The sequence below is a fragment of the Nelusetta ayraudi genome, unplaced genomic scaffold (assembly GCF_046127955.1).
Source record: "Nelusetta ayraudi isolate G7.1 ecotype Tasmania unplaced genomic scaffold, CSIRO-AGI_Nayr_v1 ptg000004l, whole genome shotgun sequence".
In the NCBI taxonomy this organism is placed as follows: domain Eukaryota; kingdom Metazoa; phylum Chordata; class Actinopteri; order Tetraodontiformes; family Monacanthidae; genus Nelusetta; species Nelusetta ayraudi.
In genome coordinates this window covers 17,035,001-17,058,600 of record NW_027466054.1, presented here as the reverse complement: position 1 = coordinate 17,058,600, position 23,600 = coordinate 17,035,001, and the positions used below count along the sequence as shown (strand labels likewise).

At 42.1% G+C, this 23,600-nt stretch overlaps 3 protein-coding genes and 2 long non-coding RNA genes across 6 annotated transcripts; 4 read left to right on the top strand and 1 right to left on the bottom strand.

The window, feature by feature from the left end:
* Positions 1-54: 54 nt before the first annotated feature.
* LOC142897378 (scavenger receptor cysteine-rich domain-containing protein DMBT1-like) lies at positions 55-11,774 on the top strand. The gene is made up of 19 exons (XM_076039669.1): positions 55-62; positions 182-270; positions 2,519-3,328; positions 3,471-3,785; positions 4,057-4,464; positions 4,630-4,944; positions 5,216-5,620; positions 5,786-6,100; positions 6,372-6,779; positions 6,945-7,259; positions 7,531-7,935; positions 8,101-8,415; positions 8,687-9,091; positions 9,371-9,579; positions 10,105-10,256; positions 10,766-11,005; positions 11,093-11,252; positions 11,350-11,425; positions 11,518-11,774. Exons 2-19 carry the CDS (start codon positions 195-197, stop codon positions 11,535-11,537), a joined length of 5,349 nt encoding a protein of 1,782 aa, XP_075895784.1. The 5' UTR covers positions 55-62; positions 182-194; the 3' UTR covers positions 11,538-11,774.
* Positions 11,775-14,267: 2,493 nt separating this feature from the next.
* Positions 14,268-20,811, top strand: LOC142897043 (thymidine kinase, cytosolic-like). Its single transcript, XM_076039066.1, has 7 exons — positions 14,268-14,400; positions 17,921-17,952; positions 18,298-18,411; positions 18,797-18,890; positions 19,041-19,130; positions 19,364-19,483; positions 19,716-20,811. Exons 1-7 carry the CDS (start codon positions 14,344-14,346, stop codon positions 19,827-19,829), a joined length of 621 nt encoding a protein of 206 aa, XP_075895181.1. The 5' UTR covers positions 14,268-14,343; the 3' UTR covers positions 19,830-20,811.
* On the bottom strand, positions 18,785-19,460 carry LOC142897061 (uncharacterized). The gene is made up of 3 exons (XR_012928417.1): positions 19,332-19,460; positions 19,025-19,170; positions 18,785-18,859 (listed from the first exon to the last, which is right to left on the bottom strand). It is a non-coding gene; the product is annotated as an uncharacterized LOC142897061 (long non-coding RNA).
* Positions 20,812-21,330: 519 nt separating the features above from the next.
* LOC142897048 (guanine nucleotide-binding protein G(I)/G(S)/G(O) subunit gamma-5) lies at positions 21,331-23,590 on the top strand. 2 transcript variants are annotated; one of them, XM_076039088.1, is made up of 3 exons: positions 21,331-21,602; positions 22,319-22,445; positions 22,954-23,590. In XM_076039088.1, the coding sequence occupies exons 1-2, from the start codon at positions 21,513-21,515 to the stop codon at positions 22,442-22,444; spliced, it is 216 nt and encodes a 71-aa protein (XP_075895203.1). In that variant the 5' UTR covers positions 21,331-21,512; the 3' UTR covers position 22,445; positions 22,954-23,590. The 2 variants fall into 2 exon arrangements, with proteins under 2 accessions (XP_075895203.1, XP_075895195.1); XM_076039080.1 differs by having other exon boundaries at positions 21,334-21,602; positions 22,959-23,590.
* LOC142897066 (uncharacterized) lies at positions 21,615-22,083 on the top strand. The gene is made up of 2 exons (XR_012928418.1): positions 21,615-21,734; positions 21,841-22,083. It is a non-coding gene; the product is annotated as an uncharacterized LOC142897066 (long non-coding RNA).
* Positions 23,591-23,600: the final 10 nt, after the last annotated feature.

The window sequence follows — 23,600 nt, the reverse complement described above, 5'->3', positions numbered from 1 at the left end:
GTCTATAAATTCTCACTTGACAGAATGGTTGTTCACTCTCAGCTTCCTCATCACATCTCAAGGTAAAGGAGTGTTGTGGGGATTGCATTGCGCCTTTTATATACTTCAGCATTATTTTCAACACTAGTTTCAATTTACTTTTAAAATGCTGTTGTCTTCTGTTTTGTGTCTTTTTGTGCAGGTTTTTTCTCAGGATGCGGTGCTCAATGGGAGCATCTGTGGGGGTGTTGTGGCTCCTGGTTTTACAGGTTGTCATCAGGAGCTCTGCAGGTAAGCAAACTCAGTCAAGCGAAGATCATTAAACAATAATAAACAACGTGAAACATGTACAGCATAGTTAAAATCTTTGCTCGGGAAAAATATTTCAATACAAAATGCTTTGTCTCCATTGATGTGGCCGAACAAAGTGATGCTTACCATCATGGCAGTGACTTGTGTCCTTTAAACCACTGTAACTTCAAGGTGAAATTGTTCTTTTTCTTTTTCTTTTTTTTACATAATTAGTTTTGGACCAACACACCTGCACTTTTCATTTGGTATTTACCAAAAGTCGTAACAGTAATTGAGTTAGTGTAGAGCTATGACCACTTTTGAATCAATAAAACCACATAAGTAAGACCAAAGGAGTTTTATTGGTGCTGCTATGACTCAGTCTTGTTTGGGAGCGTCACAGTGAAATAGTGTTCCTATCCTCTGAGTTGAATTTGTAATCACAATCATCTCAGAAATTGTAAAAATAAATAAATGAATAAATAAATAAATAAAAAGACAGATGCAATGTCCTTACATTGAACTTTACAGCACCAAAGTGCTATGCAAAAGCAGATCATTCACCCACTCACACACCAATTCACTCACTAATGAAGAAAGTTAGTAGAGTTGAACAGTCTTGAAAATTTGACTGTTAAAAGGAAAGAAATGCAAACAAAATATACACGTTCAAAAGGCCAAATGTACCTTTTCAACAAAGTTACGTTCGATATTTAAAGAAGCATTAGGTAATAAAAGTTAAACTTAAGGTTATGGTAACAGGTAATACAGACGTATTATATTGCACAGTGTGGAAAGCAGCAAAATTATATTACACAGTGTGGATCGTAAGAATTGCAGCCCTAATAATCATAGGTGGTCATAAAACTTTAATGGTAGTTTGAACATTGGTAAGGGTGTGTTAAGAAAATCCAGCAGCTTCAGTCACTGTAAGTACAATTTTAAAAAAAAAGTTACCTTCCCAGTGAATTTTTCCTTTAAATAATAGAAAAAACAATTCCACTCCCATCTGAAAAGTCAGTCCCTTAATTATCAGCCAGTCTGCAGCATTCTTATCATCACAACTCCCTCTTCAAATCCATAAAATGCATCTGTTACACAAAACACGTTATGAAGTTCTCTTCTTTAGCTCTCTTTCTCCCTCTCTCTCTCTCTCTCTCTCTCTCTCTCTCTCTCACTCTCTCTCTCTCTCTCACTCTCTCTCTCTCTCTCTCTCTCTCTCTCTGGCCCCGAATGGGCAACTTCACCTGGGGAGTGTGTGCCAGTGTCCACAAAATCTCTAAATTATCCAATTGAATGTAGCACAGGACTGGAAACCTAAAGACCAAGAGACACTGTTCCCAAAATCAAGGAAACTGTAACTTCAAGAGGCAGGCAAAAAGTTATTCTCAGTTTAGTTTAGGTTAATTTAGAGGAGTATATGAGGAGTAGAAAACAAAGTGACCGTACCTTGGTATTATTTGGCAAGGGGAAAATGCCTTGGGCTGTATTCACACCTGAATTATATGCTGTGACTCAGTTCAGATTTTCTCCTCTCAAGTGGTATGGATAGGAATTATTACATGACCATGTGGTGGAGTAAAGGCCGCAAGAATTAGAAAAAAAAAATCTGATCACAGTAAGGCTTCCTTGGGTGGAAATAAATTTGATAGGATTCTCCAATGCCACCGTAGTCTGAGTAGGCAGATAGCATATTATTGAGTCACTGAAAATGCAATTCACTGCTGCTTGCAATTCGGCCTCTTTTTTCCTTTGTCTCTGAAGGCAAACTCCCTCTGTTCGCCTGAAACATTCTACAGAATGTCTGACAAAGGTCTTTGTTCTTGACAAACTTTCAAACTAGTACATAAATCTGGACAAAGTTGATAATGATGGTCTACATTTTATCAAGTCTGTGTTATTCAATCATACAAGGTATTGTAACTCTGCCCGTGACATTTAATCAGATCAAAGTCCAATTTTATTATCTTGACTATGTTGTAAATGGCACATGGTGCTAATGTGGCAACTATTAAATATTAAAATTAATAGTACAATTTGTTCTTGTGATTGACTTCTTTGGTGATGTAATTATTGCTGGACATTGCCCCAAGTGTCTGATCCCCACCAGATAAAATTTCCCCAGTGACAAACGGTAGATACATCCGTAACTTATCAATATATATTATAATAACATCAATAGCATGTTATTTTAAATTGTTTGAGTTGGCAACAGCTCAAATCAACATGTGTGTCACCCTTTCCCCAGGGGCAATTGTCACCAGCTGTGATTTGTGTCACGGAGAAGCCGCCTGCTTGGATTCCCAGGAAAGAGGAGACTCGTTCACCAAGCACCAGCTCTCTTGCATCTGTAAAGATGGCTTTGTCGGTGACGGACTCATCTGTTATGAAAACAAACTTTGCAGTGACTCTTCCTGCTGCGGTCAGGGTTATCACTGGTCAGCAGAAATGGGCTGTGTGGACACTGATGAGTGCTCCCTCCCAGAATCTCCTTGTCCTCACCCTCAACTTTGCCAAAACATGCCAGGCTCTTTTAGGTGCATTGCGCCTGTCGCCACAAGGGCAATATCATTGAGCCGAACAACAACAAGACCATGGACCACAAGACCATGGACCTCAAGACCATGGACCACAAGACCATGGACCTCACAACCATGGACTGGAACAACAAGACCAACAACACCCACAAACCCATGTGTCAGTGGTGAGAGCACAACAACACCACCAACAAACAACACAGGGGTTGAGGGGCAGGTCCGTCTGGTCAATGGAAACAGTTCCTGCGCCGGCAGAGTGGAGATCTTCCACCGAGGACAGTGGGGCACTGTCTGTGACGACGGCTGGAGCACAGTTGACGCACAAGTGGTGTGCAGACAGCTGGGCTGTGGCAGGGTGCTCTCAGCGCCAACAGGTGCACGTTTTGGACAAGGCACAGGACCCATCTGGTTGGATGACGTTGCATGTATGGGCATTGAAACAAAGCTCAGCCAGTGCCGACATCCAGGGATCGGATCACACGACTGTGGGCATAATGAGGATGCTGGTGTTGTCTGTCAAGGTAAAGACAATGTCACACCATTTACCATGAAGACCCTGTCAATGATCATTCTGTTGACTCTTTATTTTGAATTCATATGAATCATTGCTTGGTCTTTTATTTGCTCAATGTTCAAACAGTCCTGTTGCATTTTCTCTGTTAGCTCCTCCTCCAGTGAGGCTGGTCGGCTCTGGTGACCGTTGCGCCGGCAGAGTGGAGATCTTCCATCAAGGACAGTGGGGCACCGTCTGTGACGATGCCTGGAGCATTGCTGATGCTCGAGTGGTGTGCAGACAGCTGGGCTGTGGCTATGCTGTTCGTGCACTAGGCAATGCAATTTTTGGACAAGGTCAAGGACCCATCTGGATGGATGATGTCAGTTGCTACGGCAATGAGCCTTTCATCACTGGCTGCCCACATAATGGGTTCGGAACCCACAACTGTGCTCATTATGAAGATGCCAGCGTCATCTGTTCAGGTAAATGCACAAACTCTTCAAAATCACTCTGATTTGCACCGATCACTCTGTGCCTTCAAATTATTTGCTTCAGCAAGTCTCCACGGTGAACAAAATCGGCGACATTCATTGGCAAAGTCAGCATAAACAGCAATGTGTTTTTTAATGTGATTCAGTAACGTATAGATTGAATTTGTCGAAAAAAGGGGGGTTTTACTTGCTCATGACCGCAGAATAAAGTTTTCTTCCTGCCTAACATAGATTTTTGTCTGAACTCAAATTAAATTTACAGCATCCAACGTCACAGTACCAACGCCAGTCTATCCCAACATCACCTCCCCTCGGCCACCCCCAACCACACCGCCACCAACAAACAACACGGGGCTTGAGGGGCAGGTCCGTCTGGTCAATGGAAACAGCTCCTGCGCTGGCAGAGTGGAGATCTTCCACCAAGGACACTGGGGCACCGTCTGTGACGATGACTGGAGCACAGTTGACGCACAAGTGGTGTGCAGACAGCTGGGCTGTGGCAGGGTGCTCTCAGCGCCAATAGCTGCAGGTTTTGGACAAGGCACAGGACCCATCTGGTTGGACGACGTCGCATGCATGGGCAATGAAACAAAGCTCAGCCAGTGCCGACATCTAGGGTTCGGATCACACAACTGTGGGCATAATGAGGATGCTGGTGTTGTCTGTCAAGGTAAAGACAAATTTAGGTCACAGAGGGCAACAGGGTCTCTCCGTTTACCATGAAGACTTTTTCAATGATCATTCTGTTGACTCTTTATTTTGAATTCATATGAATCATTGCTTGGTCTTTTATTTGCTCAATGTTCAAACAGTCCTGTTGCATTTTCTCTGTTAGCTCCTCCTCCAGTGAGGCTGGTCGGCTCTGGTGACCGTTGCGCCGGCAGAGTGGAGATCTTCCATCAAGGACAGTGGGGCACCGTCTGTGACGATGCCTGGAGCATTGCTGATGCTCGAGTGGTGTGCAGACAGCTGGGCTGTGGCTATGCTGTTCGTGCACTAGGCAATGCAATTTTTGGACAAGGTCAAGGACCCATCTGGATGGATGATGTCAGTTGCTACGGCAATGAGCCTTTCATCACTGGCTGCCCACATAATGGGTTCGGAACCCACAACTGTGCTCATTATGAAGATGCCAGCGTCATCTGTTCAGGTAAATGCACAAACTCTTCAAAATCACTCTGATTTGCACCGATCACTCTGTGCCTTCAAATTATTTGCTTCAGCAAGTCTCCACGGTGAACAAAATCGGCGACATTCATTGGCAAAGTCAGCATAAACAGCAATGTGTTTTTTAATGTGATTCAGTAACGTTTAGATTGAATTTGTCGAAAAAAGGGGGGTTTTACTTGCTCATGACCGCAGAATAAAGTTTTCTTCCTGCCTAACATAGATTTTTGTCTGAACTCAAATTAAATTTACAGCATCCAACGTCACAGTACCAACGCCAGTCTATCCCAACATCACCTCCCCTCGGCCACCCCCAACCACACCGCCAACAAACAACACGGGGATTGAGGGGCAGGTCCGTCTGGTCAATGGAAACAGCTCCTGCGCTGGCAGAGTGGAGATCTTCCACCAAGGACACTGGGGCACCATCTGTGACGATGACTGGAGCACAGTTGACGCACAAGTGGTGTGCAGACAGCTGGGCTGTGGCAGGGTGCTCTCAGCGCCAATAGCTGCAGGTTTTGGACAAGGCACAGGACCCATCTGGTTGGACGACGTCGCATGCATGGGCAATGAAACAAAGCTCAGCCAGTGCCGACATCTAGGGTTCGGATCACACAACTGTGGGCATAATGAGGATGCTGGTGTTGTCTGTCAAGGTAAAGACAAATTTAGGTCACAGAGGGCAACAGGGTCTCTCCATTTACCATGAAGACCCTGTCAATGATCATTCTGTTGACTCTTTATTTTGAATTCATATGAATCATTGCTTGGTCTTTTATTTGCTCAATGTTCAAACAGTCCTGTTGCATTTTCTCTGTTAGCTCCTCCTCCAGTGAGGCTGGTCGGCTCTGGTGACCGTTGCGCCGGCAGAGTGGAGATCTTCCATCAAGGACAGTGGGGCACCGTCTGTGACGATGCCTGGAGCATTGCTGATGCTCGAGTGGTGTGCAGACAGCTGGGCTGTGGCTATGCTGTTCGTGCACTAGGCAATGCAATTTTTGGACAAGGTCAAGGACCCATCTGGATGGATGATGTCAGTTGCTACGGCAATGAGCCTTTCATCACTGGCTGCCCACATAATGGGTTCGGAACCCACAACTGTGCTCATTATGAAGATGCCAGCGTCATCTGTTCAGGTAAATGCACAAACTCTTCAAAATCACTCTGATTTGCACCGATCACTCTGTGCCTTCAAATTATTTGCTTCAGCAAGTCTCCACGGTGAACAAAATCGGCGACATTCATTGGCAAAGTCAGCATAAACAGCAATGTGTTTTTTAATGTGATTCAGTAACGTTTAGATTGAATTTGTCGAAAAAAGGGGGGTTTTACTTGCTCATGACCGCAGAATAAAGTTTTCTTCCTGCCTAACATAGATTTTTGTCTGAACTCAAATTAAATTTACAGCATCCAACGTCACAGTACCAACGCCAGTCTATCCCAACATCACCTCCCCTCGGCCACCCCCAACCACACCGCCACCAACAAACAACACGGGGCTTGAGGGGCAGGTCCGTCTGGTCAATGGAAACAGCTCCTGCGCTGGCAGAGTGGAGATCTTCCACCAAGGACACTGGGGCACCGTCTGTGACGATGACTGGAGCACAGTTGACGCACAAGTGGTGTGCAGACAGCTGGGCTGTGGCAGGGTGCTCTCAGCGCCAATAGCTGCAGGTTTTGGACAAGGCACAGGACCCATCTGGTTGGATGACGTTGCATGCATGGGCAATGAAACAAAGCTCAGCCAGTGCCGACATCTAGGGTTCGGATCACACAACTGTGGGCATAATGAGGATGCTGGTGTTGTCTGTCAAGGTAAAGACAAATTTAGGTCACAGAGGGCAACAGGGTCTCTCCGTTTACCATGAAGACTTTTTCAATGATCATTCTGTTGACTCTTTATTTTGAATTCATATGAATCATTGCTTGGTCTTTTATTTGCTCAATGTTCAAACAGTCCTGTTGCATTTTCTCTGTTAGCTCCTCCTCCAGTGAGGCTGGTCGGCTCTGGTGACCGTTGCGCCGGCAGAGTGGAGATCTTCCATCAAGGACAGTGGGGCACCGTCTGTGACGATGCCTGGAGCATTGCTGATGCTCGAGTGGTGTGCAGACAGCTGGGCTGTGGCTATGCTGTTCGTGCACTAGGCAATGCAATTTTTGGACAAGGTCAAGGACCCATCTGGATGGATGATGTCAGTTGCTACGGCAATGAGCCTTTCATCACTGGCTGCCCACATAATGGGTTCGGAACCCACAACTGTGCTCATTATGAAGATGCCAGCGTCATCTGTTCAGGTAAATGCACAAACTCTTCAAAATCACTCTGATTTGCACCGATCACTCTGTGCCTTCAAATTATTTGCTTCAGCAAGTCTCCACGGTGAACAAAATCGGCAACATTCATTGGCAAAGTCAGCATAAACAGCAATGTGTTTTTTAATGTGATTCAGTAACGTTTAGATTGAATTTGTCGAAAAAAGGGGGGTTTTACTTGCTCATGACCGCAGAATAAAGTTTTCTTCCTGCCTAACGTAGATTTTTGTCTGAACTCAAATTAAATTTACAGCATCCAACGTCACAGTACCAACGCCAGTCTATCCCAACATCACCTCCCCTCGGCCACCCCCAACCACACCGCCAACAAACAACACGGGGATTGAGGGGCAGGTCCGTCTGGTCAATGGAAACAGCTCCTGCGCTGGCAGAGTGGAGATCTTCCACCAAGGACACTGGGGCACCGTCTGTGACGATGACTGGAGCACAGTTGACGCACAAGTGGTGTGCAGACAGCTGGGCTGTGGCAGGGTGCTCTCAGCGCCAATAGCTGCAGGTTTTGGACAAGGCACAGGACCCATCTGGTTGGACGACGTCGCATGCATGGGCAATGAAACAAAGCTCAGCCAGTGCCGACATCTAGGGTTCGGATCACACAACTGTGGGCATAATGAGGATGCTGGTGTTGTCTGTCAAGGTAAAGACAAATTTAGGTCACAGAGGGCAACAGGGTCTCTCCGTTTACCATGAAGACCCTGTCAATGATCATTCTGTTGACTCTTTATTTTGAATTCATATGAATCATTGCTTGGTCTTTTATTTGCTCAATGTTCAAACAGTCCTGTTGCATTTTCTCTGTTAGCTCCTCCTCCAGTGAGGCTGGTCGGCTCTGGTGACCGTTGCGCCGGCAGAGTGGAGATCTTCCATCAAGGACAGTGGGGCACCGTCTGTGACGATGCCTGGAGCATTGCTGATGCTCGAGTGGTGTGCAGACAGCTGGGCTGTGGCTATGCTGTTCGTGCACTAGGCAATGCAATTTTTGGACAAGGTCAAGGACCCATCTGGATGGATGATGTCAGTTGCTACGGCAATGAGCCTTTCATCACTGGCTGCCCACATAATGGGTTCGGAACCCACAACTGTGCTCATTATGAAGATGCCAGCGTCATCTGTTCAGGTAAATGCACAAACTCTTCAAAATCACTCTGATTTGCACCGATCACTCTGTGCCTTCAAATTATTTGCTTCAGCAAGTCTCCACGGTGAACAAAATCGGCGACATTCATTGGCAAAGTCAGCATAAACAGCAATGTGTTTTTTAATGTGATTCAGTAACGTTTAGATTGAATTTGTCGAAAAAAGGGGGGTTTTACTTGCTCATGACCGCAGAATAAAGTTTTCTTCCTGCCTAACGTAGATTTTTGTCTGAACTCAAATTAAATTTACAGCATCCAACGTCACAGTACCAACGCCAGTCTATCCCAACATCACCTCCCCTCGGCCACCCCCAACCACACCGCCAACAAACAACACGGGGCTTGAGGGGCGAGTCCGTCTGGTTAATGGAAGGAGCTCCTGCGCTGGCAGAGTGGAGATCTTCCACCAAGGACACTGGGGCACCGTCTGTGACGATGACTGGAGCACAGTTGACGCACAAGTGGTGTGCAGACAGCTGGGCTGTGGCAGGGTGCTCTCAGCGCCAACAAGTGCACATTTTGGACAAGGCACAGGACCCATCTGGTTGGATGACGTTGCATGCATGGGCAATGAAACAAAGCTCAGCCAGTGCCGACATCGAGGGTTCGGATCACACAACTGTGGGCATCATGAGGATGCTGGTGTTGTCTGTCAAGGTAAAGCCCAGTCTAAGTAACAGAGGGCATCAAGGTCTCACTGTTTCCCATGAAGACCTTGTCACTGCTCATTCAGCTCACCCTTTACTTTGAAATGATATGAATCATTGCTTGGTCTTTCATCTTCAACTTTTGAGGAACCCGATTAAGCTATTTAAGATGTATTTTTCTTGAGACATTACATAATTTATTTGCTATTTACAAATCTACTACAAATACTTTATAGCATCCAATCTTACACTTAAATATTTTTTTCTTTGTTTACATCCTTTTCTCCAGACCCTTTTAAACCAGCCGAACATTCTTTGCTCATATGTGGCGATCGTGATATGGCTGTTGGCGTGAAAAAAAGTCAAATGATCAATGCTGGTTTGGACCCATTCTCTGGACACTCGGCAGCCTCAAACTGCTCCTGGACCAGATTCCAAGGTGGTGTGGTTTGGTATTCAGTTCGGGCTGTTAAGGGGGCCTGTGGAAACATTCGCATGGTGAGGACGCGTCTTTAAACTGGGCACATAACAACAACAATCTTCAAGCATCAACGTTAAAAAAAAAATACAAGAAGACAAAGCTTGGTGTAATTAAATTTTTCCTACATTTTGTAATGAGTGACCCACAGCTGGTTGAAGTTTAAAAGTAGTTATAGTTGTACAATAGAACAATACATATGTATATATATATATATACATATATATATATACATATATATATATATATATATATATATATATATATATATATATATATATAAATATATATATATATATTTACGTATATATATATGTATATATATATATATACATATATATAAAAATATGTATAAATATATGTATATATATGTATATATATATAAACATATATATATATATATGTATATATATATAAACATATATATGTATATATATAAATATATATATATATATATACATGACTTTCTCTGGATTCTTTCCTTCTCTGCAGCTGATGACACATTCTCTCTTTCAACACACTCACTGTTGACATCTCTCTTTCAGATCAATGCCACACATGTCACCTACCGCAACGCGATATTTTTCTACTCAAACCACAATGATTCCTTCTCCCTTCCTGTACGTCTTAACTTCCGCTGTGCATATCCCATGGATTCAGATGTCAGCCTGGATGTAGTTGTCAAGCCATTCTTATCGTAAGTAGCCTTTTTTTTTTTTTTTTTTAATGGATTTAGTTTGTTTTACCTCAGGGCTGTGTTGTTTGGGAAATTATAGACTCAAGATTCCTTCAATTTTCAATTCATAAAATAAATTTCTGTTTTGCACTATGTACAATCCAATCTCAAAGAGGTCAAGGCTCTTATACGGATGAGTGACAAAAAAAGGAATAGATTATTCTCTTGTCTTTTTCTGTTGTGACTTTTAGAGTAACATTGTTGAAAATCCAGATTTGTGGCTTTCTCAAAAGAAACAGAGAATGCTTGATAAGTCTGTTGCACAAAATAAAAACAAACACGTTGACAAACTAATTGAAACCACCTGTCGTTCAATGACAAAATAACATGTAAAAACCTAACTTAAGTTTCTCCTGTTGGGTAATCAGTAAATTAAATTCAAGGTGCTTCTGTAGTTACCAATGAGATCATAAGGAAGCAGAAAGAATACTTAAATTATTTGTTCAAAGCAAACTGTATTATCTTTACAGAGGCGACGATCTTGCTGGATCAGGCTCGAAGTCCCAGACCTTCATGAGGCTGTACTATGACGCTGATTACAAGCATGTCTTCACGCCAGGCCGTGTCAGTATAGCAGTGGGGTCACCATTGTACATGGCAGTTTTGGTGCAGACGAAAGATCAAGACATTGTGACAGTTCTGGAGAACTGCTACGCTACCAACACAAACAACTCTAATGATCCCGTGAAACAGTTCCTTATCCAGCACAGGTAAAAAAAACCTTCTCGTGCCTTAGCAAAATTTCAGGTGAGTGTGTAGCAACATTCAGTGACTTCCTCCATCCTCTCTGCCCCAAGGTGTCCCGTTGACCCGCGAAAGGTGTCAGTGACGATGACCGGCGTCTCAAACGAGGCTCGTTTTACTGCCTTGATGTTCCCTGTGCAAGAACAATACTTGGATACTTACTTTCACTGCAGTGTCAGCTTGTGCAGCCAGAGGAATAACAACTGTGTTCCAGTAAGTTTCATATTTCTCCTGATTAGTAGAATCTACTGTCAAGGCAACAGAAGTACTGTGGGTTTTTAATTTGTCTTCTTTTTAACCATTTTTCCAGTATTGTGGAGGCAGGGTGGCGCGCTCTGCTCCTAACTCTGAAACCTTGGAGCCTCTTACCATTGGACCAATTGCATGTGAGTCTTCGTTCCAATTTTCTTGATGAAGCTGATGTATCCTGTACTGCACAGAATGAATAACTTTGTACATTTCTCTTTCTTGTCATCAGGGGAAAAATCACACAACTAATATGGCAACAGCATTTTTCCTTCTTTTTTTAATTTTTAATCATCTGCTAGAATCCTAGGAACTGTATTTCTACTGTAACTCAAAAAAATCATTAAAATCTTTAAGTACTGGATGTAAATTTCAAACCAATCAAATTCAATAAAAGAATTATGCAACACTAGATTTTTGTTTTTCCTCCACTGCGACTCATCCCGTGCAGCTCTATTTTGAATATTAAATAAACACTTAAGGTTCTTACTTGTATGTGTCTTGTGTCAAAAAAAAAAGGTTTATTCTTTGATCCATCCAAGGACAATGAATGTAATTCAAAATAAAGACATCCATCTATTTTCAATATCAGCTTCTTCCTGATCTCAGGGTCATGGGGGTCAGCTGGAGCCTATCCCAGCTGTCATAGAGCGAAGGCAAGGTACACCCTGGACAAGTGCCCAGTTCTTCGCATGGCCAAAATAAAGACATAAACTGAAGAAATTACTCAAACTTCTTCCAAAACAGCCAAAATTAATCCTTTTTACTGATTTTGCCAATTAGAAAATACACCAGTTGCATAACCATGGAAATGATTAGAACGGAGCAAACAGCTTGCTGAAACCTGTGAAGTATTCTTTAAAAATCAAGTGCTTTTGTCAGACAGTTCACTAATGATGCTTCCTTCAGGCAGTTGAATCAAATGGAATATGAAAGTTATCCGGTACGCATCAGGAATCGGGAAGTATGGTGAAACTGGCCAGCCTTGTCTGATGCCACGCTTTAAATCAAATCTGGAAGTGGTGCATGAAAACAGTTTCAAAAGTTGAGCAGAACAACACAGAAGTCGGAGACAAAACAACATTTTCCCAGGCTTTCAAAATTGCTCCCCATGGAATAATAATGATAAAAAAAAAAAAGGTTTTGTGGAAATCTAAAAACAGAAAATAAACAGAATATTGAGAAAAGATAAGGAAATTCAATAAAGTCTAGCAGAAGTCTGACGTTATTGGATATATGTCTGTCTCACTTCGGGTTTCAACCATGATGTCACCATAACATTTTTTATTCATAACTAACTAAGATTTAAGTTAATTTTCCTAATCTTTATAATCAAAATACAGATGGGACGCGAAATGGATATCAAAAGTGGATATTTCCTTTGGGATTTGGGATTTCAGATTAAAGTCCTGGCTTGAGATAAAATGGTAATGGAGAGGAGTCTGGCTGCAGGACCTGCACTGTCGGGACACGCCTGCACTGAGAGGTCCACCTGCACTGTCAGGACCGGAAGTTTAGATTATTACAATAGAAGGTGGCCGTAATGAGCTTGTTTGGCTAGATGCCAACCGCCGTAAAATAGCATGAAAAAGAAGAGACCACGAGGTAAGTAAAAGTCGTGTCTTTTTTTTTTTATCATACGAAGAAAAGCATTTTTTTTATAAAAAATTAATTGGTCCCAACGGTTGTTAAGTTACATTATCCATTATCACGATAGAGCTCTCCTAACGTAACCTTACACGTGAAATTTGTCTCTTACAGATGCATGTTTCAATCCTAAATGTGGGCACTACGTCTGATGTTTGAACGCTGCATGCGTAGCTGCGTGAAGTTCCTATTATAAGGCCTATTATTGCAAATACTTCAAGAATAGCTTTAAAAAAAAACTTGAAAATGCAATAAAAATAGGTCAAAGGGAGCCATAAATATTTGCATATAAAATATAGCCAACAATGTAATGTCTGTGGAGCAAATGAAAAATGTATCTTTATGGAACAAGAAGGCCTGGCCGCTCCTCATCAGCATGCACAAAATGCTCCTGTATGTTCCCTGTAGGGAATATAATTTGCAGTGAAGAACATCTAACACGTCGCCTTTCTGTGTGACTTCTTGTTCTGAAATGATGTCTATTATGTAGTTGGCCTAAACCTTTTAACTCAGTCACTTTTCAAAAAAGAAAAAAAAATAGAATCAGTTTCTCTGCTCTGCAAGTCAGAAATAATGTGAACCAAATGAATAGCAGAAAATGAAAAGTTGAAAATTTAAGAACGTTGCATGTGTGTGCACTTGTGTGCACTTGCGCCCGGTTAGAAGGTATAAATAGTTGTTATTGTGTATCCTTACTTCTTTGTCATTAGACAATTTTGTTTTAGATAAAATTATTTGCAGATGTGGATTACACTTCAGAGATGCTGGATACTATCATTGCCCTTTGTGCTGCAAAACAGGATTGAGAAGGCCAGACATGGTGCGGCACCTGGAAGTTTGCCAGGATCCCATGACTCCCACAGGATCTCTCTTTCTCCTCTATAGCAACGCAACAAACCTCAGCCATAATCCATACATCTCAAGATTTCCAGGACACAGCAGCTGCAGTGGCCTCCTTGGTTTTTTCTGCTGTCCCAGAGAATAGAGGCTCAAGGTTATCCCTGACAAAGGATAAATGTCCTCACTGCAAAATTTTCAAAAAAAAAAACTTGGCCACCCATACTCAAAGGAAACATAATCTAAATCCAAAGGACATAACATTTCAAGATCATTTCAAGAGTGTCTGTGTAGATGCTACTAATGGCATTTCTGTAGTGTAGAAAACAAGACATGGCTTTTCTTCACCCGTACCCGGGGTCCTACGGCAACTCTATCCATCTACCTAGATACCTATCTGCAGTTTGTCCTAATAGAGTTGCCGTACGACCTCGGAAACATTCCATAGACCCGGACAGACTCTGTACCTACAAGTGGTCCTGCAGCCCCGGACTCTCTTGCTCCGAAGCATCAGTACATTGCGCCCAGAGTTTTTTTTTCCTAATCATTGCTAAACTAAATTAAGAAGAAAAAAATGGACCGTCTGGATTTTCCAAGAATGCTCCCAACGAAAACAGATGGACAGATCCAGGTATGTAAAACGTCAATGTAGTTCCTTTTCCCACTGGCAACACAGTGGCAGTTTACGGCAGCCGGAGAGGGACAGTGACTGTCTCAACCGGCAGTCCACTCGGGTTTTAAACGGCTGGGTGAACCCGACGAGGCTAAAGTTGGCACCACATTCGCCGCGGTGCTGCTTAGTTTCGATTCCACTTTTTAGAAAAGAAAAAGAAAAAAAATATATATATAATTCCGCAATTTCACCGCTAGATGGCAGTGCTTATCCCAACACCATTCAATATATAAAATCCAATAAATCATTATGTCCATGTTGACGAGGATTTCTGACTAAAGTATACAGTAAAATTTGACATGTGAGGGTGAGGTATCATTGTAAATCCTGGGAGCTCTACTATCACAATCAGTCGACATATTTCACGGGAAATAATTTTTGGCCTTTTGGCAACTTTGCCATTGACATTATGATATTTTTGTACATTTTTTATGCTTTATTAGTTAACATGTTCTGAACAAATCACTCACTTTATCAATTAATTACACTATCTGGTTGGCCTTGCAGTTGGAGGAGATGGAGGAGGAGGAGGACTAGGAAGAGAAAGATGAGGAGCAAGGAGAGGGAGGTACTGATGAAAGTAGGAGAGGAACGGCCATTGGTGTTTCAAACTTACAGTACTATACACTATAACTATACAGTACACATGTCCATGTGTACTGTATAGTTTTTTAAATAATCCACCTGAAAAATGAAAACTATCATAATGCCAATTGTAAAGTCGCCCCAAAAGGCCAAAAATGATTTCCTGTGAAATGTTTCAGCTGATTGTAATAATAAAGCTCCCTGGCTTTCCAATGATACCTCAAATGTCAAATTTTACTGTAAAGTTTATTTTATTTTTTTTAAATAATCCTTGTCAAAGATGAGAATACAATAATGTGAATGACAAAGTTGCCAAATATGAAGTCCCCCCAAAAGGCCAAAAATGATTTCCCGTGAAATATGTCAACTGATTGTGATAGTAGAGCTCCCATGCTTTACAATGATACCTCACATGTCAAATTTTACTGTAAGGTTTTTGAAATAATCCTTGTCAAAGATGAGAAATACAATAATGTGAATGACAAATTTGCCAAATTTTAAGTCCCCCCAAAAGGCCAAAAATGATTTCCCGTGAAATATTTCAGCTGATTGTGATAATAGAGCTCACAGGTTGTCCATTGATACCTCACATGTCAAATTGTACTGTATAATTTTTGAAATAATCCTTGTCAAGGATGAGAAATACAATAATGTGAATGACAAAGTTGCCAACGTTGGAGTCCCCCAAAAATGATTTCCCGTGAAATTTCTCAGCTGATTGTGATAATAGAGCTCCCAGGCTTTCCAATGATACCTCACATGTCAATTTGTACTGTATAATTTAGTCAGAAATCCTCGTCAACATAGACATAATGATTTATTGGATTTTATATATTGAACGGTGTTGGGATAAGCACTGCCATCTAGTGGTCAAATTGCGGAATTTTTTTTTTTTTTAAGGTGGAATCGAAACTTAATCGAAAATTCTTTTTTTTTTTTTTTTTTTTTTTTACTTAATCGAAACTTAAGCAGCACCGCGGTGAATGTGGTGCCAGCTTCAGCGTCGTCGGCTACGAGGCGTTTCCACAAATTCCATTTGCCTGCGTAATGTTGAGGTGCCCGGTCCACCTCGCGTGTTCGTTTATTGGAAGAAGAAGCGGAAGTCTCGTCTCTGGATGCAACCAGTTCTATTCCAATAAGTGAATGAGAGTTTACAGAGATCTGGGCCTAACTCTCCTGTCCCTAGTCTAACAGAGAATGGCTGCTCTTGCCCTTCCCAGAGGAGTTTTTATTTTGCATTGTTTCTGCACAAGAGGAAGTCGGGACGTTGGCGCTTTGCGTGCGATGATGATGTCCTTATTTGGTGCCGTTTCCCGCGAGCTGTTATCTCCACTGCTCACACTGCTCCACCTTGAGACCCTCTTTCGGCGGGAGTGTTTCGGCTGGGGTACCTGTGTACGATACTGAGAAAGAACATGTTGTGCAATTCTCAGGCCTGCGACCTGAGGGGCTCATATTCTGTATCAGCATGTTTTGACTACATCCTGTTTTCTTGCATAGCGCTCTGCGATTAACTTGTGATGCATATGAGCTGTTTGTGTAAGCTAAAATATGTGCTTTTCCCACAGTAACTATCAGCCAGTGGCGCCTCCAGAAATTTTTCATAGGGGTGGCCAAATGGGGACACTTAAAATCTTGGAGTGGCACACCAAAACTAAAAGCCATAATTTCAGGATATCATTATACTGTTGTAGTAAACCAGCCAGTAGAAAACTATGAGAAAGACTTAAGGAAATGCCTACTGCTATACTTTGGTTTATTGTGTTATATTTAATGTTACTAATGATCTAATGTGCACAGACTCTATCTATGATAAACCAGAGGCAAAATCAGTTATTCTGACATCAAAATAATAATAATAATGATAATAGTGGTAATAATAATAATAATAATAATAATAATAATAATAATAATAGTAATAATAATGATATTTAGTCCCTCTCAATAGTAATTATCAATTATAGCTGTAATAATAGCCTGTATGTATTTCTATTCAGACAAATGAAAGTCAGCTATCAATAAAGAAGCTTTAATTGATTATGTCATGATTTATAATCTAATGGAAACACACTAAACAAAACATACATTTCTTCAGATGACGTTACTATCCAGCCTAGCCGTCAATTTCATTATTAAGGCCAAACAGTCATAGTTTCACCTGTTGGTCCAGGAACAGGTCGAGCAGTTGCAGTTCTACATGTCAAAAACCCGTCAAAAGGCTGCTCTAACAGGTGCTGTAGCGGCACTATTTAGCACTTAAAAAGCACACGTTAGGACGGATACTTCCCCCTCTTCTTTTACTAAAGAATATTTTGACTTTATGACTTATTTTGACTTACTGAGGATGAGCGAGCGAGCCGATCGGGGCGCTCCGATTAGAGCCAATTTCAACCCGGGTCCCTCGCCTTCTCTCCTCTTCTCTGTCTTCTGCCTTAACTCCATTTGAGGTCATTTATCTGTGTAGATACAAGCGGCGGTCACGCAAACACGCTGAGCCGTTGCTGTCTGAGCGCGCAACAGCGGCCGGGGGGAGAGGGAGGGGGGTGGGGGTACTCTTGTGTGAATGAGGGAAGATCAAAAGCGGCTTGCCTGGCTGGCTGAGCATTTGGGGTGAAATGCACTGTAGTAGAGTCAGTACCCTACTACAACCTATACTGGCCAGTGGGGTGGCTAGTAAATTTATAGATGGGGGCCGTGGCCGCCCCTGGCCACCCCCTGGTGGCGCCACTGCTAGCGAAACTTTGAGTGAGAGAGATTGTGACTAGTGGGAAAAGAGGCCTAGTTTCAATTTGAAAGCAGCGCCAGTAGCTTATTTGAGTAGGCACATACATTACGTATGTTAATGTCATCATGAATTTTTTTGAACGTCTTTCATCTGTTTTCTGTTATTAAGGTCATCTTTGGACCAATGTTTTCAGGCAAAAGGTGAGTCTATTTCGCCAGGTCTTTGTGAAGCCACATTTTAAAAAAAAAAATATGGAGCTCATATTTTTAAAAGATAATTACTATCCAAGTCAATTAAAGTAAATTTTCATTATATAGTGGGAAGAGGTGGGACATATGTTCAGGATCATGTGTCGGTAGAAAGTCTCTAATACTTATTTTTTTATGCATCTCAGTTGGGCTGGAAATGTATTTATTCACTTACTTACTTATTTTTGCCATTTTTGGCAGATCACGCTGGCCAAATTGTAGGAGGCAAGCTTTTGGCTCTTCCACGTTGGCCTCTGTATTTATAAACAGTCAATGTGCCTGTCATATACTTTGCAGCACTGAACTGATGCGCAGAGTGCGTCGTTTCCAGATAGCCCAGTACAACTGTTTGTTGATCAAATATGCCAAGGACACTCGTTACTCTGACAAAGGTTTGGCCACTCACGACAGGTAAGTCACCCATTTAAAATTATTTTATCTGTTAATTATCTTACTGGCATGCATATACTTCTTGTTGTTGTCGGAGGAAATGCAAACAATGAGTTTGTCACAAAGGGTGTGACTGAAATAGAAATGCTCTAAGACAAAATTCAAATTTCAAATTTCATGATCCATTTCACTACAAAACAACATTAATTTTATTTTCACAAATCACTACTTTTTTCTAATTTAAAAATGATAAGGTAGATGATGTGAATAATGTTGAAATAAATATTGCCCGCTAGTGGTACTGTATTCTGGTCTTTGCATTTTCCTCTCATTGCATGTATTTTTATTATTGCTGTATTAGCGGAAAAGGTCACTTTTAATACATCTTTTTTAATTCAATTTTGAGGAACACAATGGAAGCCGTTCCAGCCAATTGTCTAGGAGATGTGCGGCCTCTGGCACTGCAAGCCTGTGTCATTGGAATTGATGAAGGGCAGTTTGTAAGTATATCAATTCTACACTCTCCCTCTTTTTTGACAAAGCCAGAGTTTTCCCTCAAATCCTTAAAGACCAAAATTTGTGATGCTGCACAAGATTTTGTTTTGGATGAGTTGCCACTCATGCGATTGTTTACCTCTCGCTGTTTCTAGTTTCCAGACACAGTGGAGTTCTGTGAAGAGATGGCCAATTTGGGGAAGACGGTCATTGTCGCAGCCTTGGACGGAACCTTCCAGAGGAAGGTGAGTGTCTTCCTCCCCACTGGCTCTGAGTGTTGCACTGCTGGTAGACAGAGCACCACTGTAAGACACAACTAAATGTAACACGAGACGCATTTTTCACAGATTGCTCAAACTGCACCAGCAGCACCACAACACATGGCTCAGTGCACACATTATTCTGTGCCACAAAGCACCTCTTCAGTCCCTCTAACGTGATTATACCTCCACTGAGACTGATCGCTGTTTTCTCGCAGCCCTTTGGGAACATCCTGAGCCTCGTCCCTCTGGCCGAGAGTGTGGTGAAGCTGAGCGCCATCTGCATGCTGTGTTACATGGAGGCCGCCTACACCAAGAGGACAGGAAATGAAAAAGAGGTGAGGAGGCAAAGTGGCCTGGCACAAAACTGGAACAAACCGTTTCAATAAAACTGTTCAGGAATCATTAAAAGAATATGATGTAAAGAGTGAAATATCTAGATACTGTGTGTGTACTGTTGGTTTTATGTACTGGATCATCCTTACATGAAAAATGCAACTTGGATATATATGATATCAGGTTTTGTGGGTGGTTGACAGAAAAACACCCTTTTTCTTGTTTGTGCCACAGCTGGTGGTGATCGGTGGAGTGGACAAGTATCAGGCAGTGTGCAGAAGGTGCTACGGGGGTCTGATGGCAGACAAAGAGACCACTACTGCACTCAGGGATGAAACGCCACTGTAGATTTTCTATCTGTAACTTTCTTTTTTCCTTCATGGTCAGGGTCATAGGAGGGTCTTTAGGAGAGTTTATAGGGGCCAAGTTGTTATTTTTTCTATTCTAGTGTAAGTTTTTACCACTAACATATTTTTTGCTTTTATGTTTTCATGTTTTTATAATGTGTGTGTGTGTGTGTGTGTGTGTGTGTGTGTGTGTGTGTGTGCATGTGTGTGTGTGTGTGTGTGTGTGTGTGTGCGTGCGTGCGTGCATGCACGTGCGTGCGTGCGTGTGTGTGATCAAACGTGATTTAGGGAAAGAGTTTGAGAAGAGAGGTTTGTCTTTTGCACACTTTTGCCAAAACGACTTACCCTAAAGCAGGGGTGCTCACACTTTTTCAACATGCAAGCTACTTTTAAAATGACAGATATTTACATATTAAACGTTTGAATGTACATGTGCTACATGCTCTGCTAAATAGTTTCTATTGCAATCTACATGAGAAATTTACAGTTATTGTAGATTTTTTTTTTTTTTTTTATAAGATAAGATAAGATAAGATAAACCTTTATTCGTCCCACGACGGGGAAATTTAGGATTATGCCAGTGGATGGGATTTTACATAGTGCAATTGTACAGCCTGATTGCTGTAGGCAGGAATGACCTGCGGTAGCGCTCCTTCTTGCACTGAGGGTGCAGCAGCCTCGAGCTGAAGGAGCTGTTAATGTTGATGTTAATGTTCTGATCGTCTGTTAAGTTCCTGAATGCACCTTAGAAGTTGGCTAGGCATGTGAATGGCTGAGAGAGCAGAGGGGGCGGGACAGAGGTGAGCGAATGAGGAAGTCTGGTGTGTGTGTGTGCGGAGAGTGAGCGTGTGACGCGAGTGGGAGGGACGAGAGCCATATACTGTTGTATACTGTGCTGTGCCTTGTTTTCTTGTTTTTGTGTTGTGGCGTGGCTACGGCCGACAGTAACCAGGGTCGACCAATAAAGCAGCCTGTTACAGCAAGTGCCATCTTCTTTTCACCGTCTGACGCTGGTCGTTACAGTATACATTGATTTTGTTCATTATAGTTTCAGATTTAAAATGAAATCTGCTTTATGTCTACTTTATTTGATCTGAACAGTGCCGAAGCCGATATGTCACATGTACGTTTCAGTATAAAACACAGCACATATAAAAACAAAATCCAGCACATCGTACATTATGACGAAAATCAACCAGATCCACTGTGTTTTCTAATCATTGAGTTCCTGCCTGAACGATTCTACCTTCTGTAAGCGGTGCGGCTCCCCCCCCCCTTCTCTCTCTCTCTCTCTCTCTCTCTCTCTCTCTCTCTCTCTCTCTCTCTCTCGCTCTCTCTCTCCCTCTCCCTCCATGCGATCGACCAGTAGACCACCCCAACCCACTGATAAACCATTATCAATATACATTTTAATTTCATTTATTTGTTTTTTGTTTTGTTCTTTATGTTTGTTGTCGATGGCTGTGAACGTTTGCGCTGTGTTCAATAAAGTTCCGCGGGGGTAAGGAGAAAAAAAAAGCACTTCACTTGACACTTCCTGATTGCTCCGAAGCGTCGTCACCATACGTCACATCACTCGCCACCAGTTGGAAGTTAACTTCCGCCAAGTTCTGGCCGGACGTTCTGACAGTTACTAACGTTACCTCCGCTCACAATCAAAGAAAGTGGAATTAAGATCGTCATTATGTCCAACAGCAGCGCCAGCAGCAATTTAATAATCGCCCAGAAGGCCGTCAAGCAGCTCCGATTAGAGGCCAGTATCCGGCGGATCATGGTACGAACACAGCCACACTGGGGAGGAAAAAAAAAAGATACACAAATACGGAAGAGCGAGGCGACACTCAGTCGACTGGTGCTGCAACGACACCGACCGAACTTCGTGGTCTTCTAAAGTTGGATTCTAAAAGTTGAGCTAAACGCTTGTTTCTGCCTGCTGTGAACTTTTTTTCTCGCCGTGAACCGCGTGGCTCGGAAAAGCGTTTTAAAGTGTCTATTTCTTGACTTTCGTTTAGGGAAGTCAGCCAAATCCCCGAAAACAATCTTATTGTTGGTATATAAATGCGATTAGCGTACACGTGTAGCTACCACCGTTTTGCTCCCGTACTTGCCAATTCAACGCAAATAGTGGCAACTCAAAATGATCAGAACCAAGAGACTGCAGTACCCTCTACCGGCGAGAAGCTGTAGTTGCAAAGAATAGTTAATAATCCCTGTCGGGATATTTTGTTTACATTATATAGTGCAGAGTGCAAAATGTTTAAAGGGACGGTACTCAAAAGTTACATTCATAGTCTTCGGTGTAAAGTTATGTACAACTGTATATACAAACTAAATTAGCACATAAACAAAATAAGCAGTTACAAACTGCTTATTTTGCCCACAAATGTCTGCAATTTAAACTATGACACGCACAGATCAGCGTGCAGTCTCTGTCACGGAACTGTCTTTTAGCCACTTCAAGGGCCCAACTTCTCTTCTTCTTCTTTACAGGTGTCACAGGCTGCGTCCGAGCTGAGCCGCTTCTGTCTGCAGAATGCCTCTAAAGACCCTCTCCTTGTTGGGGTCCCGTCCAGTGACAATCCCTTCAGACCCCCCAAATCCTGCTCCCTCTTCTGAGGTACATCATGCTTCATTGACCTTTCATTGGGGACCCCTAATGAAATTTCTTCTTGGCAGCAGTTAACATTTGTGTTTAATCCATATTTTCAACCAATCCATATGTTGAACCAACAAGAAATAAATGTAGATGACCAGAATCTTGTAATTAGATGGAGAGGAGTCTAACAATAAATGCATCAACTAATAAAAGTGAATGAAAAAAATAAAATTAAGAGAGGGCAGTAAATAAGTTACTGAAACACATTTTTTTTTCATCACACATCCTAGTTTCCAAAACTGTTTTATTGGTGGCAAGATGAAAATGGGCCCAATACATTCTTTTTTTTAACATTTTTTTTTTTCCTTATACTGCAAAATTCCTGTGTCGTCCCCATGTGTGTTATTATGCATTATACCGGAAGTACTTCTGATATGTAAGCGGGAGATAATGTGTAGCTGCTCTCATGCTTCTGTTTTGAAATGGTAATGTTTTATGTCAGGGTTTTTTTCCCTCCATCTCTCACTAGAGCAGAAAGAACTACGGAGGATGTCTGAATTGATCGGCTTTTGTCAACTCCACTCATTGCCACTGTGTGCTGGACCAGCAACTCCTCTTGTGACGCTGCAACGTAGCGCTAATGGTGAACCGGCAAAACCAGTGGCGTCACGAGCCCCAGCTGTTACATTAAAGCAGTGGCAACATGTCTCTGTTGGAAAGATTGTTAATGACACTAACTTTACGAATGATTGAGCTGCTCTTTGGATCTGTCCTAGTAGAATCTCTGTGATTGGATAACTCGGCACCCTCACGTGGAAACAATCCAAACGTTAGTATCAACCTGGTGCTGCGAGAGGAAGGCAAACGTTGTGTCATGCGTACACTGTATTTAAAGGCGTGGCCAACAGTACTACTTCTTTTTCTGAACTGACATGTCTTAAACTCTTTTATGTTATTAACTATTTAGGTTGTTGCTTCTATTCTAAGCTACAGCAAGGTACAGACTCTAACCCTGTCAGCGAAAAGCAGCCAGTGGCAAAATGATTTTCATCACTACATAACTATGCTGTATATATTTATCAAGGCACTGACTGTAATTTGCCTTCATATTTGTGCCTTGAACTTATAAATATTGTACTATTTGTGTGTAGAGATCTTCTCGAAAATAAATAAATA